Source organism: Miniopterus natalensis, chromosome 18 (genome assembly GCF_054644295.1).
Source record: "Miniopterus natalensis isolate mMinNat1 chromosome 18, mMinNat1.hap1, whole genome shotgun sequence".
NCBI lineage: Eukaryota > Metazoa > Chordata > Mammalia > Chiroptera > Miniopteridae > Miniopterus > Miniopterus natalensis.
This window is the reverse complement of record NC_142098.1, coordinates 1,789,515-1,810,389: the sequence shown is the minus strand read 5'-3', so window position 1 is coordinate 1,810,389 and position 20,875 is coordinate 1,789,515. Positions and strand designations below refer to the sequence as shown.

At 42.8% G+C, this 20,875-nt stretch overlaps 1 protein-coding gene across 1 annotated transcript in view; it reads right to left on the bottom strand.

Annotated features, from left to right (window-relative positions):
- LOC107543706 (DNA mismatch repair protein Msh3-like) overlaps positions 1–20,875 on the bottom strand; it is a 152,485-nt gene that overhangs the window by 116,734 nt on the left and 14,876 nt on the right. Inside the window, exons 9-10 of the mRNA XM_087827169.1 lie at positions 5,771–5,883; positions 2,399–2,513 (exon numbers count right to left, since the gene is read on the bottom strand). Coding sequence (XP_087683295.1) covers positions 2,399–2,513; positions 5,771–5,883 — 228 coding nt within the window. The remainder of the gene's footprint in view (positions 1–2,398; positions 2,514–5,770; positions 5,884–20,875) is intronic.

Sequence of the window (20,875 nt, the reverse complement as noted above, 5' to 3'; positions counted from 1 at the left end):
GGGTGGCCTTATGTAGTAAGTGTCCTGTGGAACACAGTGGTAAAGTCTCCTTGAACTCCTAAGCTTAATGCTCTAGTAATGTCCTTTGTGTGGGTTATGTGGACCCTCCTGTTGTAACTGGGAGCTGATTGTTGTTGGCCTGTTCCTGGGTGAGATTGACTTTCACCCCACGGAAATGAGCTTAGCAGGATGGGGTCAGCTGGAAATGGGAGTGCCAATCCAATCCTCCCTTTGATTGGGGTGACACAGGCTCTCAGACCTCAAGAGGGGAGCTAAATGCTTGCCTTCTAGCTCAGCAGTGCCCCATCAGAGACCCTGAAGGGAGGCTCCAAGGGGTTCACACCAGCTCTGGGTTATGTCCCCTTTCCCCTGTGAGGCTGCATCAGCAGGGATGTACTGGCAGGGCTTTGAGGAAGATAAGAAGGTTGCCCCCTCCACTTGCAGTGCTGCTTTCCCTTGGGAGGAAAGAGAGAGCTGCTTGCCTCCTCCTATATCTGCAGTGGTCTGCCAGAAGCTCTGTTGAAGTGCCCTGAGTGAGTCAGGTCCGATGTCCAAGCTCTTATATTCCCCAGTGGATATGATTAGCAGGGTGGGACCAGTAGAATCTGAGGATGATAGTTTTAGCCACTCTATGATTGACGTGGAACAGGCCCTTAGCCCTCAAGAAGGGAGGCAGGTATTCTCCTTTAGGCTCCACTACAGAGCTCTGGAAGGAAGGCTCCTAGTGGGTCACATCAGATTTCACAGTTCTGATTTATGACCCATTTTCCCTGAGTCTGCCCCTGCAGGATGGTGCAGGTAGGGTTTGCAGTAATAGATTAAGGTTGCCCCCTCTGCTTGGGGTTGCTCCAGCTCTTGTGGGGGGACAGCTTGTTGCTCTTCTCTATTCCTGCAGCTCACTGTGAGATGCCCTAGTGAAGGCCTCTGAGGGGGGTGGTACCAAAGATCCAGATCTGGACTGCAGTTTGTTCCTCCTGTGGATCTGCTCTAGGCTTGTGTAGGCAGGTTTTGGAATGCAAATCCAGGCTCTGGGAATGCAAATTCAGACTGTCCCTTGTAGGGGGTGGCACAGGATCTCAGCAGGTTAGCTGCTGGCTTTCTAGCTTGGTGGTGCCTGCCAAATATCCTGAAGGGAGGCTTGCAAGTATATACCTCCCCCTCATTCTGCAGCTTCCTAAAGCCTGAGACCCTGCCCAGGGCGCCTTCCACTGGGGACTGCGCCCGCCTACCCCGTGGGGGGTAGGTGGGAAGATTAGCTTTTGTTTCCCAGCTACTCAGTTCAAAGTCTGTCTAAGGCTGTCTATAGTTTCTCCAGAGGAAAAAGCACTGTTCAGGTCCCTTTTGGGTAGAGCCTAAGGTTCTTTATGCCAGACTCAAGCTTGGCAGGGTGGTGTTGCCAATACTTGGAAGACAGGGTCAGTGCACTTTCTCCAGCTGGTGATGAAAGAACAGAAGTGCTGGACCCTGGGAGATGGTGTCTGGGGAAGGTGTGGGATGTTGGTTTGGGACTGGGGACTTAAAAGCCTGCCTTCCCGATCACTGGAGCTATGCTACCCCGATCTTCTCCTTATGGCTTCCGTGTGCCCTGAGTCTCCTTGCCTCCAACAGAGCCCCAGGTGAGTGACTGCAAGTAAGTGCCCGTGTGTTAGCCTTTATGCAGAACGTTCGCCTGGGATTCAAGCAGACTCCCTCCCCCTTCCAGTGGGCCAATTCCCTGCTTATTTTTGCTGCCAAATGTTATGCAGGCTCTTCTTTCAGGCCCTGGTGTTCTGGGTTGGGGGTCCTGGTGTGGGATTGAGAACCCTCTCTTCCTCTGGGGGGCTTTTGCAGCCACAATATTTTTCTGGCTAAAGCTGCTGCCCCTGGGTGCTGGGACCAGTCCTTTCTGCACCTCCTCCCCTCTTACCAGTCTCTGTATAGCTTCTTCTTTTCACTCCTTGGATATAATACTTCTGTTCAGATGTCTTTCTGTTGTTAATTCAGGTTAAATGCTCTAAGTTTTAGCTGTAACTCCAGATCAGTGCCAGGTGTGTGTTGCTTTCACCTATATCGCCGCCATCTTCCTTCTCGTATGAATGCTTTTTAATCCCACTTCTTATTACTACTGGTTAATTAACTGTGCTTTAGAATAAAGCACCATTTTGTAGTAAAAAAACTAGACTACATTAAATAGCTATCATGAATACAAACTGACAAAATTCTCAAGGATTCTATCAATGTTTTTGTACCAGTTAATATTTTTAATATTCTTCAGCAACAATAACACACAGCTCATCCTTGCCCTCGGACAGAGTGCTTTATCAACAGCAAGTAAAATTCTGAGTATAGTTCTTACCGCATTAAAGAGATGTTGCTAATATAAGCCCACCCCTTTTTTTATTTTTGAAAAATCACTTACTTGGGTTTGGAAAGCACCTTTGCCAAGTTAAAGTCTTTGAGGTATCTTATTATAGCAGCCAAAGAGCAAATCACAGGCTTCTCCAAGTTAATGATGTCAGAAAAACTTTGGGAACCTAAAAAACAGAATATATACCTTTGTTAGAATTATTATCCACCATTATTATAAACAAATTTTAAGTTAAAGAAAATTTAATTTATGGCTATTGAAATAACAGTTGTCTAGACAATAGCACCTAAAACTGCCCTCTGGAAAAATGCAGACGATGACGAATACTGTGGGCAGAGGGGAAGGGGTGCTGCCTGGCATGGAATAAATCTTTGTAAAGCAACTGAGCAACTTTTTCAAAATGCAGAATGCTCATCTCCTTTGACCCAGTAATACTCCAGAATGCATGCCAAAGGTGTGTAAACAAGGGAGTTGAAAAATCTTTTGTAATAGCAAAAAACTAGAGACAATCTAATTGAATGTCAACAGAGCAATAGTTAAATAAATTGTGGTAAATCCAGATTATTATACACCTGCTGATACGAATGACTTACCGCCATCTGTACTGATATGCAAAGCTATCCACACTACACTCCTGTGAGGAAAAGAAGTTGTACCATCTTTCTCATCTCTCAGCAGCAATCTTGCAACAGTGTTCCATCTGGTCTCTCAGCTCATCCCTGTGCCCCACAGGGTAATTCTTAACAAAAATCCGAAGGAATCCTTTTTAAAATGTACATCAAATCATTAGACTTTGCTAAAAAGTCTTCCAACATCTCCAGGCTCACTGAGAGAAAAAGCTTAAGCCCGTAAGTCTGTAAGGTCCTACACACCTTGCCTTCCACCTCCTCTTTAACACTGAGCTCCCCTCTTAACATTCCCCACTGGTTACTCTGCTCCAGCGCCAGCTCCTTGCTATTCCTTAAACACAGGAGGCACTTGAGGGAGCTGTGCTTCCCTCTCTCTGCCCGCAGCTCCTTCACACGGCTTCCCTCACTCCCTCCATCTCTGTGAACAACTTTGTTCCAGGGCCATTTCTCAGTGAAGCCTTCCTTCACCACCCTGTTTAGAAGTTCGCCCTCAGGGATAGAGAAGTACAAATTGGCAGTTATAAAACAGTGACAGGGACGTAAAGTACAGCATAGGGAATACAGTCGACAAAATTGTACAGCCATGTTCGGTGTCAGGTGGGTACAACACTGATCAGGGGGCTCACCTCGTAAGTTATATAAATGTCCAACCATTATGTTACATACCTGAAACTAAAACAATATTGAATGCGAACTTAATTTAAAAAAATAAAATAAAATAAAAGTTCACCCTCTTCCCTGCCTTACTTTCTTCATAGCACTTGCCAGCTTCAAACACACTAACTTATTTTATGGTTCACCTTCCCCCCATTAGAATGTAAACTCCAAAAGAGTGGGGAATTCTGTGTTTTATTCCTTATTGAAGGCGCAAGGCCTCACACAATAGGCATTCCAATAAAATTAGCTGAAAGAATAAATTCAAGTTAATAAACAAATACACACAATCACATATGTATGTTTATGTGTACATGTGAGGATTTGTACATAAAAAGATTCATAAGGATTTGAGGGGGGACTTTTACTTTTTTCTTTATTATTATTATTTTTTTCTTTTTAAAATATATCTTTATTGATTTCAGAGAGAGGAAAGGAGAGGGAGAGAGAGAGAAGCATCAATAATGAGAGAGTCATTGATCAGCCGCCTCCTGCACGCCCCTGACTGGGGATCAAGCCCGCAACGCAGGCATGTGCCCTGACCGGGAATTGAACCCCGATCGCCTGGACCCTAGGTCAACGCTCAACCGCTGAGCCAAGCCCGGCTGGGCTACTTTTCTCTTTAAACACAACTATGTTTTGACTTTTTTTGCAATAGGCATTTATTACTTTTAGAAATGAGAATTTTATCTTCCATTAACTTTCTAGCTCCATTACCCAGGAAACCTGATAAAGATGAAATGCCAGTGTGTTATGAAGCAACATTGCATATGCTAAAAATGACCTGAAATCAGTAAATTCCACCTGGACTAGGAGGAGTTATGAACACCTGATTCCAGAAATTTGGCCTTCCCTGAGAGCACAATGCCTCTTTGAACTTGGCATGTCCATTGTAGAAATTCCAGCAAGGAAAGTGGGTTCCTGCAGAACATGGGGTTTCTGAGCCAGGATGACCCTGCACCCACCTAATAAGAGTCTCCTTTCCTTTCAGCTAAGCTGTCACTAGCGGAGAAGGGAAACGTAAGCACCGATGGCTCTGTGAAATGCTACAGAGACCACCGAGGACTACTCCCACTAAAAGGAAAACATGTGCCCTTCCGGCAAGTTAGATTTTTGGTCTTACATCCTAAATCAGGGGTGGGGAATGTCCGGCCCACGAAATCATTTGGTCTGGCCCTGCCAAGGCCTCACCAGAGAGAAGCAGTTCCAGCCATCACTGTATGGGCGAGCTAATTAAATGTCTGACCAAATATAGCAGGCTAAATTTTAAGTGGATAATTCTGTATGGCCCACAAATGAGGTTATAAACATCCAAGTGGCTCTTGGCAGAAAAAATGTTCCCCATCCCTGCTGTAAGTGATCTGATGCCAAGAGTGGCTTATGGTAATCTTGTGACTTAGTCTTGTCTTTAGTTGAGCATAAGACGATGACCCGTTGGTGATACTGCAGACTGGTGTCAGATGTGGGTCACACCCTGAAACACTCGATTCAATTTGGCCAAGGCACCATGAGATTAAAGGGATAGGGAGAGAAACGCTAAGACACTGATGCCTGGGAGGGAGCTGGGGGAGGCTGATCTATCTATAGGCTAACAGTGAAGGCTCTGTAGCCTGTGACAAGGGATAAAAATGGACCTTCACATAAGCTGGACTGGCAAGAAGGAGGGGTCCGGACCAAAGCAAGCATAGATACCTGGATCAGGAAATGTGAATCAGACAAACAGTGGTTCCCTAACATATTCAGGCCCTGTCACTAATGTTCTTTCCAGAATTTATGTATTTAACTTTTGGTAATCAACCTTGTGAAATGCTACCCTTCATCAAGAGATTTACTTATCCAAACATCCTATAAAGCTGCCAGGAAAATGATGGGCCATCTTTTAAGAGGAACAAGGGAAGTTGGTCAGTGAGTGACTCCTTACACTACAATGGACAGGTCAAACATCAAATCGCTAAATGGTCATAACTACAAAGGGAGAGCTATAGTTCTGCTCTGATGAGTGAGAACAGTAAACTCTTTCCTCTGCTTCTTCCAGCTATGTACTGGCAACTAGTTTTCACTACATCGAAGGTCAAATTTGCACCTTTATGTAAACCTCAACTCCATTAAATTTGAGGACCTATGGTAACATATAATTTACCTTTGATGTCAACCACATCTTTTGCATAAAATTCTGTGACCACCTGGAAAGCATGGCTGTATTCAAAATACATGGCATCCATCCTTTCTACTCGAATTCTGTCGTCCCGCACACTGCAAGGGAAAAATGAAAATGTCAAAGACAATTCTCTATAATCTTGCACTGTCTGTATTTAGGCCTTGGCCTGGCCAAAAAAAAAAGACTATTTCTTATTCTCTCCCAAGTTGGAAAAAAAGAAAGATCTAAAGTTTCCCTGTGGAAAAAGTTCCACTTCATAAAATATCATTATTACTTTTACTACTCATATTTTATGTGCCCTACCACATTTCGAGTACTTTATACATGTTGTCAAGAACTCACTGAAATTACGGTCAATTACTTTAATAAATACCAAAGAGAGAACAGGGAAGTGCTGTGTGATTTACCTGCACCATCTGTTTCACACTCTAGTGACAGAGCCCATCATCAAGCACATCTTTCTCCAAGGTATGGTTAAATCTATGTCTGGTTGGCGATCTGCTAGCTCTACTTCTACCACAGCCTCTGGTGAAATACAGTAAATTCCCCTTAGGTCAACCCTCACTCTTTATTTAAAGTGGGTGTGTAGGTTTTTAAAAATTTTAAATATATACATAAATGTGTATACATAGATATGTGTGTGTATAATTACATATATGTAAAATTATGTTAGTATGTAAACAAAATTACATCATCCATGCTGGGTAGTGCAGTTTCTTTTTTTCTGTTTTGCTTGGCTTCCCATTCCCCTCTCCTCTCCTCTCCCCTCCTCTCCTCCTCATCTTATTTCTAACCCATGTAAACAGCCTAGAATGAATCCTTCCTAATTTTTTTCATGTTCATATACAAATATATCATATACATATTCATTCATGTCATTGTTTTATAAAGATAGGATCACTCTGTACAAACTTTTGTGTCGTTTTCTTCACTAAGCAGTAACTCTTTGAAATCCCTCCATCTAAAGTACCTTAGTTACCAATCGTTTGTTTGTTTTTTAATTTATCTTTATTGTTGAGAGTATTACATGTGTCCCATTTTCCCCCCCCCAACAGGCCCCTCCACTTCGCTCCCACCCCCTCCCCAGGCCTTCACCCCGTTATTAACTGTGTCCATGGGTTATGCATATAACTTCTTTGGTTAATCTCTTCCCACCCTCCACCCCCCTTCCCTCTTGCCTCTGAAATATGATCGTCTGTTGCATGCGTCAGTGTCTCTGGATCTATTTAGTTCGTCAGATTCTTTTGTTCATTAGCTTCTTCTTAAAGAAGACCCTTCAACATTTCCTGTAGTGCTGGTCTGGTGGTGATGAACACCCTTAGCTTTTTCTTATCTGTGAAGCTCTTTATCTGACCCTCAGTTCTAAATGATAGCTTTGCTGGGTAGAGCAATCTTGGTTGTAGTTCCATGTTTTTCATCACTTTGAGTATTTCTTGCCACTCCCTTCTGGCCTGCAAGGTTTCTGTTGAGAAATCAGCTGACAGTCATATGGCTGCTCCCCTGTAGGGAACTAACTGCTTTTCTCTTGCTGCTTTTAAGAGTCTCTCTTTGTCTTAACCTTTGGCATTTTAATTATGATGTGTCTTGGTGCTGGCCTCTTTGAGTTCCTCTTGTTTGGGACCCTCCGTGCTTCCTGGACTTGTAAGTCGATTTCTTTCCCCAGGTAGGGGAAGTTTCCTGTAATTATTTTTTCAAATAGGTTTTCAATTTCTTGCTCTCTTTCTTCCCCTTCTGGCACCTCAATAATACAAATGTTGGGCCTCCTGAAGTTGTCCCAGAGGCTCCTTGTACTATCTTCAAATTTCTGGATTCTTTTTTCTTTTTGCTCTTCTTGTTGGGTATTTTTTGTTTCCTCATGTTCCAAATTGCTGATTTGATTCTCAGCGTCCTCTACTCTACTGTTGATTCCCTGTAAATTATTCATTTCAATTTGTGTAGCCTTCATTTCAAATTGGTACTTCAGTATGTTATCGATTTTCTCAGTTATTTCCCTAACAGTCTGCTTAAACATCCTTATAAACAAAATTCTGAACTCTGCATCCGTTAGCTTGCTTGGATCTATTTCATTTAGTTCCTCTTCTAGAGATTTCTTCTGTTCTTTCCTTTGTGACATGTTTCTTTGCCTCCACATTTTGGCTGCTTCCAGGTGTTTGTTTCTATGTATTAGGAAGAGCTGCTATGTCTCCTGGAGTTTGTAGAGTGGCTTTGTGTAGTAGGTGTCCTGTAGGGTCCAGTGGCTCAGCCTCCCCAATTACCTGAGCTGGGCCTTCTAGGTGCTCCCCTGTGCGGGCTGTGTGCACTGTCCTGTTGTAGTTGAGCCTTGGTTGCTGTTGGTGTCCCTGGGAGGAATTGACCCCCCGGCCAATCAGCTGTGAGGATCAGCTGCAACTACAGCCAAAGAGCTGCTGTGCTGGAGACACCCCCATGAAGCAGGATTTACTTCAGTGGGGCTTTGGTGTTCACCAAGTGCGCCCTTTGAGTGTGCCCCTCATGGATGTGGTAGGGTTGTAATCCAGCGTGGTCGAGTCTGACCACCAGGTGCACTGTCTCTGGGGCCTCCCAGGAGGTGCAAAGTCAATCTGCCAGTGCCTTGCCCAGGGCTACCCAGCATGAGCTACACAGCAAACTGTAGTTGGCTGCTACTTGTGCTGGGCTTGGAGGTGTCCAGGAGAGGCCAAGCTATGAGCCAATGCAGGCTGCTGCTAGTGCCAGGCCTGAGGCCACTTACCAAGCTGTATGGGGCCCACTGCTGCTTGTCTGAGAGATTTTAGGAAAGTCCTAAGCATGAGGATGGAGAGGCCACTTGCACAGAAAAGCCCCTGGAAATGGCCTGGATGAGCTGCAGGTGGGGAGGGGCGGCGCTTCCGGGAATCACAGGTCGGGGCCAAAGGTGAGAGTGACGTGCTGTTGATTCAAATATGGTGCCTGCCTGCCGGCTGTGTGCTGGGAGGACTCGCCACAGGAGCCATGGCCTCTGCCAGTTCTTCTGCCTGGGAGGAAGCTGCCCCTCCAGCTCTTGCCCGGATTTCAGGCAGGTTAGTTCCTCCCCAAGTGTCCCAGGTCCTTTCAAGCTGCTGCCCGGCGCTGGGCTCAGAGGGAGCGTCTGAGTGAGTCTGTACTGGGCCCTTTAAGAGGAGCTGCTGGGGCTCCTGCAGCCTCCGCGACCCTCAGGGACAGTCCTCACTGGTTTCACAGCCCGGAGTTGTGGGGACGTCTCTTCCCGGCCCTGGATCCCTGGGCTGGGGTCTCCTGTGGGGCTGGGACCCTCGCTCCTCTGGGAAATCCTCACCGCTGAGATTCCCTCCCGGGTTTAAACCACGGCACCGGGTGTGGGCCCAAGGTGAGTCTCTGATTCAGCCCCAATCCGCCCTCATCTCGGCCCTTCCTACCGGTCTCGGTGCTACTTCAGTTCCCTGGTTGCAGGGCTTTTGTTCAGCCAGATTTCAGGAGGCTCTGAGTGATGGTGGTTCTGTGTTTTAGTTGTAATTTTGATGTGGTTGCGGGAGGCAGCGGGTGCAGCTGTTACCTACACTGCCGTCTTGTTTCTCCCACCACTTGTTCTTTTTAACAGCTGAAAAATGTTCCATAGTACGTGAAAGTCCTAACTTTTACACACTATTTATTACAACCATTTCTTTACTGGCAAATGTTCACTTGGTGCTGAAATTCTGTCACAAGTTGCTTTAAAACATTTTTACCTAAATAATAATAAAACATTACAAATGTATAACATCCCATTGTTGAAGAAAACATAATTTATTCATGCATTTTATATCTAGCAACAATGTTCTATAATTTTCTTCATGTTTTATGCAACCGATTGTGCTCCCTCTTAGGTATAAAGGGGTGGGCAAAAGCAGGTTAATAATAAATAGTACAATAATTAATATATAATAATACAAGAATGAATTCTGTTTCGTGAACTCACAGCTATAAGCCTAATTTTGCCCACTCTGTATTATAGATTAATACTACCATAAAGGGAATCTTTTCTTCTATTATATTTACTAAAGTGTTATCACTACCATACATGAGCCTATCAATTTTTATATGTAACAACTATGCTGAACACTAATTGATTTTTTTGTAATATCTTTGCATGCATCAATGTCATCTGTAAATAAAACCTGTTTGCCTCTCTCTTACAATTTCTATTCCTCATTTTTTTTCCCTACCTCATTACACTATTGGCTAAGACCTTCAGGGCTGTGTTGAACGGAAGTAATGTTATCAGATGTCTTCTTACTGACACCAATGGGAGTGCTTCTAAAGTTTCAACTCCTAAGTGTAACGTTTGCTGTAGGTTTTGAGATAAATGACTTATTAGCCTAAGGCTTAGTAAGTTTCCCAGTTTGGACAAAAAGGAAAATTTTAGCATAAAGGATTATTAAATCTTACCTAATGTTCTGTCTACATGTGTTAAAATGACCCTGTGGTTTCTCTCACTTAATATCTTAATATATTTTCGTATTTTCTGATGCTGAATGATTCTTGCTTTCCTGGGATATAATATCCTTGTCATGATGTTCCAGGTTGATCAAATTAAGTTATAAACCCAATTTCTTAGTGTTTTAATCTTTCCTCAGGAAATCTGTGCCAGCGTACCTGGCTCCAAAGGCTCTTCCTGTTCTACTACAAGACTAGGCAGGCATCGAGGATTCAGGAAAAATCTAAGGAGGATTTTCTCCCGTCTGTGGTGCTAAAGAGGAATTTTCCACTTTGCTCCACTGGAGGGAGAGTGTCAGACTAACTACTACAACAAGTCTCCTATCAATTTTTATCTTGCTATAGACTCACTCCTGTAATACCTGGATTTTGAAAAGCTAGAGCAAAGTTATTATTTAGCAACTCAAAAAGCAAGGAATGACCTTACATGAGCTCCATGATGTTTTTGTACAAGTTCCTACAGTGAACACAGAGGCAGCTGGTAACTCAATTACTGTTCTAATTAAGGTTTTGCATAAGCAGGAAAGGATTTAGAAACCCATTAAATCTTATAAAAAAGGCCTTGTCAGTTATCTTTGAAGCTTTCATGGAAGTATTACAACAGTGTTAAGTTCATTGTTCTGCAAACTGTAAATTAAACGTCCTTATGCAAAGTTTTTTCACAAACCAGTTAGAGCTAAAATCTCGTATCTGTGTTTTCCTGGATTTCTTAAATTGAAGATAGTTGAAACAGTTGTATATATAATGAGTAATATCCAACCAGAATTTTGTCAAACTGTATTTTAGTAAATTTCTACATTAAACACAGAACTGTCAATCTTGATTTCCTCAAACTGTACGTGGAACACCTACATCAGAATTGCGTGCAACACACAGTAAGAGCTCAGATTCCATACTTCAAATGTGTTCAGTCTGAACTCAGCAGGAAGCTACAGAGGACAGCTTTTCATTTTTAACAGGGTTTTGCAGGGGTGATTCACAGGCAAACTGCAGACTGAAAACACCCGTCTACACAAACAATACTGGCAGCCATCCTAGGATAGGCTGCAAAGTAGAAATACAAATCTCCAAATATAGTCCATGTTTCAGCTGCTCCATCAAAGATGGGCAGTAAATACCTCTTCACCAAAAGAAATCAAAAGTCAACCATGGCCCTGGGCGGTGGCTCAGTTGGTTGGAGGATCATCCTGTACACAAAAGGGTTGCAGGTTCGATTCCCAGTCAGGGCACATCGGCAACCGAGTGATGTTTTCCTCTCACACTGATGTGTCTCTCTCTGTGTTCCTCCCCTCACTCCCTCCCCCCTCCCTCTCTCTCTAAAACCAATAAAATTATATCCTTGGGTAAGGATTAGAAAAAAAGTTAAAAAGAACAAAACAAAACCAAGTCAACTATGGTCATATAATTGACCCGGGCCTAACGTATAATGAAGACACCTTCTGTTTCCCAGCTTCCAGGAGGCTGTCTGTTTCCCCCGGGCTGTGGTGGCGAGTCCCCTTCAGTGCTGGACGGGCCTAATACCAGGGTACGAGCCTCAGTCATTACATGAGGTAGCCACGCTGGACCGTTTTAAGATAAGATTTGTAATTAAAAAAAATTTTTCATACGTGACATGTCTCTCTGTTGCCAAATATGTTGTTTTTGAAATATTAAATGGTGATAAAACTTTCAACAAGTGTGGAGCCCACACTAAAAAAGGGGGGGACTTCAGACCCAATAATAACTTTTAATGTCAATGTGGTGGCTCTGGGGTTGAAGAACAGATCACTATAAAGACTCTGAACTAACATCCAATTGTGACAAACAAACGGCAGCTTACCAAGTCTATAATCTATGCTGACTTTAGAAACCATAATTTTATAGACAAAAAGCCTCTGGGAAACTCACAAGGCCTCTTCTGACAGTGTGCTGCTGCTGCTAATAATCCTGACTGCGTTCCAAGCTTCCTGGCTGAGTGATTAATTCTCTCCTTTGAGAACAGAATACAACAGAGGTGTAGACTGAATAAAAGAGACTACATAACATAGTTACAGTGTCTCTACTGTAGAACTGGGTATGAAATTAATTTCATCACCATTCATAGTAGGAACCACCACCCTTCTCTTAAAGACTAAGGGCTTTATGTGAAATTATAAATATAAAGACAACCACTAAAACAAAGGTATCAGAACCACCCCATGGACCACATAATGAAAATAGTTTTAAAGGTATAAAAATAGAAAACAAAACAAAATTATATGACCAGCTAATATAAAATATATCTGCCACATAGACAAATGTAAATTTGTTAAACTTGCCTATTAAAAGAAAATTTATCTCAGATTGGATTACGAAGGGGAAAAATAAAAGTTCTGCTACAAACAGGAGCACAACTTAAAACAAGTTTTGAAAGACTGAAAATAAAAGGATAGATGAAAAATACATTGCCCAGATGGATATACTAGGCAAATGCAAATACATAAAAAGAAATCAGGGAACAAGGTTTTATTATCAAGGATGATAGAATTCAGGGCAAAAAGCATTAAACAAGACAAAAAGAGGTACTTTATGATAAAAAGGGCACATAAGATGAAAACTTTTACCCCCATGTCCTCTGAAAATACTTTTAGGTTTTCAAACCACTGGAATCTACTACTTATTCAAAAGTTAAAATTTTTCATGAAAAGGAAAAAGCGAAAGGAAAGGAAAGAATGGATTCAGGGTTTACGCGGGAGCTCCCAGGAGCCCTTTGTGCCCTTTCCTCGGACCCGGAGGCTGAAGTCCTGGAATGGAGTGACGGGCGCCCTCTGCCGCCTGTAGGCCTGAGGGGAAGACAAACCCAAGGAGGAGAGAGAAGGGGGAGCCCCAAGCCCAGCCCCCCGGGCTCTAGCCTGCCTTCGCGCTTCTCTCTCACCTGAGCCAATGTTAATTCACCTTTAAAATATTCACTGAGTGTCCACTAGAAAGGATTTAAAAAGAAATAGGGGTCCTTTGATGTCCAAAGAAAGAAGTGGACATAATCTAATGAAGCAGCCAGCTTCTCAGGAACATGGCCACCTCTCTGAAGCCCTCATGGCCCACAGTGGACCAAGGTGAGAAAAACCCAAAGTCTGATTTCCGCTAGTGAATTTGCTTCAGACCAAACCAACAGGCAGACAGAACACAAGTGAGAGATTCTGGGGACCAGGAGGATCTCCTCCCAGTCCTCCCCACCAAGCAGAGGGAAGGGGACCTTAGCCAAGTTACCACTGGGGCAGAGAAATTAAAAGCAAATTTAGGGCCAGGTCCCTGCAGGATTAAAAAGAGCTGAGGTAAAGAAACAGCAGGACCATGCCTGGAGGACAGGCCCGCTGGGGAGCGAGGGGGAAGCTGAGGATTTCCTCCCTCACTGTGTGAGCTCCACGGGCCTCAACAGAGGCCTAAGGCTCAGGAAGTAATCAAGCTTGCACAATGGTTGTGCTGTTCAAAAAACAAGAGATGGGGGATAATATCTGGATATAAAAATTCTGTACTAGGTAAATTCATGTGTTGGTAAACCCTTCTCTAGCCTTTTCTAAACTTTAGGGTTTACTTTTTCCTACAGTGGTTGCCACCCTTGTGAGGTAAAGCTCTGTCAGAAACTTTCTGATCTGTCCTGCAAACCTGACAGAAAAGTACTTGAATCTGCAATGAGGCCAGGAGTGCTGCAAGCGCTCAGACCTGGGAGCCCAAAAGGAAAAGAGAAGGAGAAGGGGGAATGGGAGGCGCAGAGCCCTAGGGCCTAACGAGGCCGTTGGTCTGCCTGTAGTCCTGACCTCCCTGCTCTTCTTCCCTGACCCCGGGAATCTTCTCTAAGGATGAATTCCCTTGTAAGGATATTTTAAAATCTCCATCCTTTCTTAATGTCTCAGCCCATCCCAGTCCTGGGTCTCTCTCTACCACCCATCTGCACATACCACACCCCAGCCCAGTGTGTACATTCTTATTTAACAAGTGGGCCAGGCTCACCTCCTCTCCGATGCTTTCCCAGAAGGATGACCACAGGCTAGGATGGCCTGAGCTTTCTATTGGACACATGGGACTGCAGTTTGCAAAGTAAGACCTTAAGAAAGAGAGTGACTTTGTTTTTGGCACACAGGCTTTGTGTCAGAAACTTTACTGCCAGAGATAGAAACACAAACTGTAATATGCATTATAAAGGAATGAAAATTTCATAAGATATTAGCCAAAATGTCAACTATGCTATAAAATATTACTCCTTTTGAAATCCAGAAGCAGGAGTGAAGGAAGGAATGGCTGCTCTCCTGTGTTATTCCTAGAGGCCATACGACGTAGTGGTTAAGAGCATACACTTCAGAGCCAGGAAGTCTGGGTTGAATCCCAGTTCTGCCACTTACTAGCTGTATAATCCTGGGCTCAACATCTCTCTGCCCCAGTTTCCTCATCTATAAAATCTGTATCAAAAGAATAGTAGATCCTTCACAGGGTGTTTGTGAACATTAAAGCAGTCAATAAATATGAAGCCCTCAGAATAGTGCCTAATACACAGTGTTAGTTATTGCTGTTATTATTACTGCTACTGTTGTGCTCAAAGGAGAAGGGAAAAGGGGGAGAGAGCTTTAGGATAAAAGTCACTGGGCAGGATGAGCACAAATAAACCACATGTCAACAATAATGACTACTCTCAGCAGCTACCAAGGTATGTCTCTAACACCACCCTTTTCACTCCAGGGTAACAGGGGATGAAGGTGGGGAAAAGCTAATGTGTGATATTAGAAACCACAGCTCCTCCACAAAATCCCACCTCACCTACTTCTGATGCTTGAAATGATTTTAAATAGACACAAGGCATTTTCCTTTCAAAAGTTGAAACTAAAGGAGTTACTCAAAGGTCACTTAAATAGCTGTCTTCAAAGATGAGAAAACAAAAGACATAGAAAGTCCAACACTACATACTAAGGAGAAAAAGGAACTTCAACCCTTACTCACATACTGTGGCCAAAATTAAATAAAAATATTGAACAGAGTTAAAAGTAAAAGCTAAAACAATTAAACTTCTAGAAAAAAACATAAGAGAAAATCTTCATGACCCTGAAGTAGGCAAAGATTTCTTAGGACACAAAAAGCTCTAACTATAAAAGAATTAACTGATAAATTGGACTTCTATCAAAATTAAAACCTTCTATCCTTCCAAGGTCATCAAGAATTTAAAAGTCAAGCCACAGAGTGGAAGAAAATATTCACAATACATGTATCTGATAGTAGGTTTTTATTCAGAATCTAGAAAGAGTTCTTGCAGCTCAATTATCATAAGCAACTCAATTTTTTAAATAGGCAAAGGAAGATATAGGAATAACCAATAAGCACATGAAACATCACTGGTTATCAGAAAAAGCAAGCTAAAACCAAAACAAGATGCCACTTCACACCCATCATAATGGCTAAAATTTAAAAGGCTGGCAATATCAAGAGGTAGCAAAGATGTGGAACAACTACAACTCTCTTATCCTGCTGGTAGGGTGTATAATTGAGGCACTGCTTTTAAAAACTTAGTTTGGCCCATTCTTACACAGTTAAACATATACTTACCCACACAGCCCAGAAATCCACTCCAATTTACCCATAATAAAAAGATATGTCCATAAAAAGCCTAGTTACACATATGTTTTACAGGTTTTACTGAAAAATCCAAACACCCAAATGTTCAGCAAGTGAGTGGATGAACAAATTCTGGTATATTCATACAATTCAATTCTCCTGAATAACAGAAAGGAATGAATTACTGACATACTTAATAATATAGGTGAACTTCATGGGACCTATGCTGAAAGGATCTGGACACCAAAGAGCACATACTGTAATGATTCCATATATATGAAATTCTAAGAATCTAAAACATCCTATAGTGAGAAATCAGATCAGTATTTGCTTGGAGTAGGAGGTGGAGGTGGGGCTAAAATGACTGTAAAGAGGCACAGGGGCTTTCTCGGAAAATAGAAATGCTCTTCTTAATTGCTGGAGATGGCTACATTGATGTATATATTTGTCAAAATTAATTGACTCATCCACAGAAAATGCATAAACTTTATTGCATGTAAATCATACTTAATGTAATGAAAAATAAAGCTTCTGGTATTTGCCATATAATTTATAGCTGAAAATTTTCTATTAAAAAGAAATCTGAACAATTAGACTAACAAATTCCTGTGCAAATAAGTATTCCAAACACATTTTGGGGAGTAAGATTTTGATGTATCTCATTTGAAGAAAAATATTTAACTTCATAAACTACACTCCAGATTTACATGCTTTGAGATAATCACAGTTTAAATGCATATATGTATATATTACATCATCCTAACACAACGTAAATTCTAAAACATAATTTATGGAAACACACCCAGCCCCAGCAGAGGGAACCACAGGCTGTGGAGTATGGAAAACGTCAAGCAGGGTTCTCAAGGCCAGACACAAACAGCATCTTACACTGGCCTGCACCAGAGACCATACAAAAGACTGGGAGTCCTAGCAGATCTACCTAATACACAATAACAAATCCAAACAGGCAGCCAAAATGGGGAGAGAAAAAAAACAAGCCCCAAATGAAAGAACAAGAGAAGTCTCCAGAAGAAGAGCTAAATGAAATGAAGATAAGCAATCTATCAGATAGAGTTCTGACTATTGATCTAAGGATGCTCAACAGCATGAAAAAGATATGGAAACTATGAAGGGAATTAAGAACGACATGATATATCAAGATGGCGGGGTAGGTAAGAGCTGTACCCGCCGCCTCCCACAACCACATCAAAATTACAACTCAAATACAGAACCACAATCACTCAGAACCTCCTGAAACCTAGCTGAACAGAAGCCCTACAACCAGGGAACTAAAGAAGCATCGAGACGAGTAGGAGGGGCAGAGATGCCAGCGGATCAGGGCTGAATCTCGGACACGCAGCCAAGGGACCACCCCCATTGCGGAGATTTAAACCCAGGACGGACATCTCAGTGGTGGGGGTTTCCTGGAGGAGCAGGGGTCCCAGCCCCACAACAGGCCCCCAGCCCAGGGATCCAGGACGGGGAAGAAAGGTCCCCACAACTTCAGGCTGTGAAAACCAGCGAGGACTGTCGCTGATGGTTGCAGAGGCTGCGGGAACCCCAGGCTTTCCTCTTAAAGGGCCCGTGCTCGGCCTCACTCAGACGTGCTCCCTCTGAGCTCCAGTGTCCAGCAGCAGCTTGAAGGGAACCTGGGACATTTGGGGAGGAACTAACTTGCCTGAGATTGGGGCGAGAGGTGGAGGGGTAGCATTCTCCCAGGCAGAAGAGCTGGCAGAGGCCATCGCTTCTTTGGAGAGTCCTCCCCCCACACAGCCGGCAGGCAGGTGCCATATTTGAATCACCAGCACCTGATTCACACCTTTGGCCCTGCCCCTCCCTACCTACAAGCTCATCCAAGCCATTTCCAGGAACTTTTCTGTGCAAGTGGCCTCTTAAGCTGTATACTTAGGACTTTCCTAAAATCTCTCAAACAAGCAGCAGCTCACCTCAGTGTGCCCCATACCTCTCGATAAGTGGCCTCAGGCCAGGCACTAGCGGCAGACTGCACTGGTTCATACTTTGGCCTCTCCTGGACACCTCAAAGCCCAGCACAAGGAGCAGCCATCTACAGAGTGCTGTGTAGCTCATGCTGGGTGGCCCTGGGCAGAGCATAGGCAGAGCCTGACTTTGCACCTCCCGGGAGGCCCCAGAGACAACACACCTGGTGGTCAGCTTCAACCATGCTGGATTACAATCCTACCACATCTATGAGTGACACACTCAAAGGGTGTACTCGATGAACAGCAAAGCTCCACTGAAGTAAATCCTGCTCCATAGGGGTGTCTCCAGCAAACCAGCTCTTCAGCTGTATCTGCAGCTGGTCCTTGCAGCCGATTGTACTGGGGATCAATTCCTCCCAGGGACCAATAGCAACCAAGGCTCAACTACAATAGGACAGTGCATACAGCCCACACAGGGGAGCACCTAGAAGGCCCAGCTCAGGTGACTGGGGAGGCTCATCCACTGGGCCCTACAGGACACCTACTACACCAAGCCACTCTACCAATTTCAGGAGACATGGCAGCTCTACCTAATACACAGAAACAAACACCAGGAAGCAGCCAAAATGTGGAGGCAAAGAAACATGTCACAAATGACAGAACAGAAAAAATATCCAGAAAAAGAACTGAAGGAAATGGAGCCAAGCAAGCTACTAGACACAGAGTTCAAAATAATGGTTAAAAGGATGTTCAAGGATCTCAATAACACTATTAAGGAAACTGGTGAGATCATCAATGACAGAATAAAGTACCAGTCAGAAATGAAAGCTACACTAACTGAAATGAAGAATAATTTACAGGGAATCAACAATAGAATAGAGGACAGTGAGAATCAAATCAGAAATTTGAAACATGAGGAAGCAAAAAACATGCAACCAAAAAAGCAAAAAGAAAAAAGAATCCAGAAATATGAAGATAGTGTAAGGAGTCTCTGGGACAACTTCATGTGGCTCAACATTCGCATTACGGGGTACCAGAAGGAGAAGAAAGAGATCAAGAAATTGAAAACCTATTTGAAAAATAATGACAGAAAACTTTCCCTACCTGGGGAAAGAAATAGACTTACAAGTCCAGGAAGCATAGAGGGTCCCAAACAAGAGGAACCCAAAGAGGCCCACAGCAAGACACATCATAATTAAAATGCCAAAGGTTAAGACAAAGAGAGAATCTTAAAAGCAGCAAGACATAAAAGCAGTTACCTAAAAGAGGTCACCCATGTGACTGTCAGCTGACTTCTCAACAGAAACCTTGCAGGAAAGAAGGGAGTGGCAAGAAATATTCAAAGTGATGAAAAGCAAGCACCTACAACAAAGATGACTCTACCAAGCAAAGTTGTCATTTAGAACTGAAGGTCAGACAAAGAACTTCACAGATAAGAAAAAGCTAAAGGAGTTCATCACCACCAAGCCAGTACTACATGAAATGTTGAGGGTTCTTTTTAAGAAGAGACTACTGAACAAAATAAACTGACAAACAAAATAGACCCAGAGACATTGAAGCATACAACAGACAGTCATATATCAGAGGGAAGAGGGAAGGGGGGGTCGAGGGTGGGAAGAGATTAATCAAAGAAGTTACATGTATATATGCATAACCCATGGACATAGGCAATAATGGGGTGAAGGCCTGGTGACGGGGTGGGAGCGACGTGGAAGGGGTCAATGGGGGGAAAAATGGGACACGTGTAATACTCTTAACAATAAAGATAAATTAAAAGAAAACAAAACAAATTAAGGAAACTTGATGTGAAATTTTTCATCTATCCGATTGGCAGAGATTATTTAAATTATCACCCCAAATGTTGGCAAGGGTTCAAACAAGTCTCCTATACTATAGTGGAAATATTACTTGAAGTTACCAATTCTAGCAAGCAATCAAGAACTTTAGCCTGGCTGGTGTGGCTCAGCAGGTTGGATATTGTCTGAAAGGTTGGATATGCACTGAAAGGTTGCCAGCTTGATTCCTGGTGAGGGCACACGTCTGGGATGCGGGCTCGATCCCTGGTACAGGGTGTGCAGGAGGCAGCCAATCGATGTTGTGCTCTCGTATCAATGTTTCTCTCCCTCTCCCCCGTCCCTTTGTCTCTCTCTAAAAATCAATAAAAGAATCTTTAAAAAAAAAAAGAACTTTATAAATATTTATATCCTCTGACCCAGGAATTCCACTTTTAGGAATTTAGCTTAAGGACATCATTGGAAACACACACAAATATTTCTATGCATGGATATTTATTATAACAATATTTGAAATACTAGAAAAAAAATGCAATATAACAAAATAGGAATGGATAGGTTATGATCCATTTATATGACTGAATGTTATGTAGTCATTTGGTTTTCATGAGCACTCACTGAATATTGGCAGATCAAGTGATGTTCTCTAGGATTTGCTTCAAGTAAATAATCCACGGAAGGAAGGAGTGAGATTGGCTGAGTTGAGAAATGTTAAAGTTGGTTGATAGGTTCATGGGGGTTCACTACACCATTCTGTCTAGTTTTGTATATGTTTGAAAATTCGCATAATACAGAAAATAATATATGGGAAATTTTAAGTAATAAAAAATAACAGGATACAAAACTGATTCAAAACATAAATCCAAGTTCATAAACAGAAAAAGATGACATACATACAGGGGAAAAAGACACTAAAATGTTTAACGGTAACTATCTCTGGGCTGCAGTATTTGACATATTTTTATCTTTTTAGTAACTCCTAACTTTTCCTAAATAAACACAGGTTCATATGATCATCAGAACAACATATTATAACAGCTACTTTGAAAGATGTTCAAGTCCAATTAAAAAGGCACCTTCCTAACTCTAAGAACAAAAAACATACGGAACTTCACTTACTCAGTTAGTTTGATTTTCTAACCGATTTGTTATCCTGCGAACGGAAACTCTTCACGGGCTCTCCTGCACAGCCTCCGGTCCAAAGTCCTCAGTATATGGACCTCTCCTCCCTGGAGCCCCAGCCCTTTGCAGTCCCTTCTCCCACCACACTCCTCCAGGAGGCACCTTCACAATCGTCACTTAATACACACTGTGCTTTGTGAATCTAGTTAGCTGTGTACATATCTGTCTCT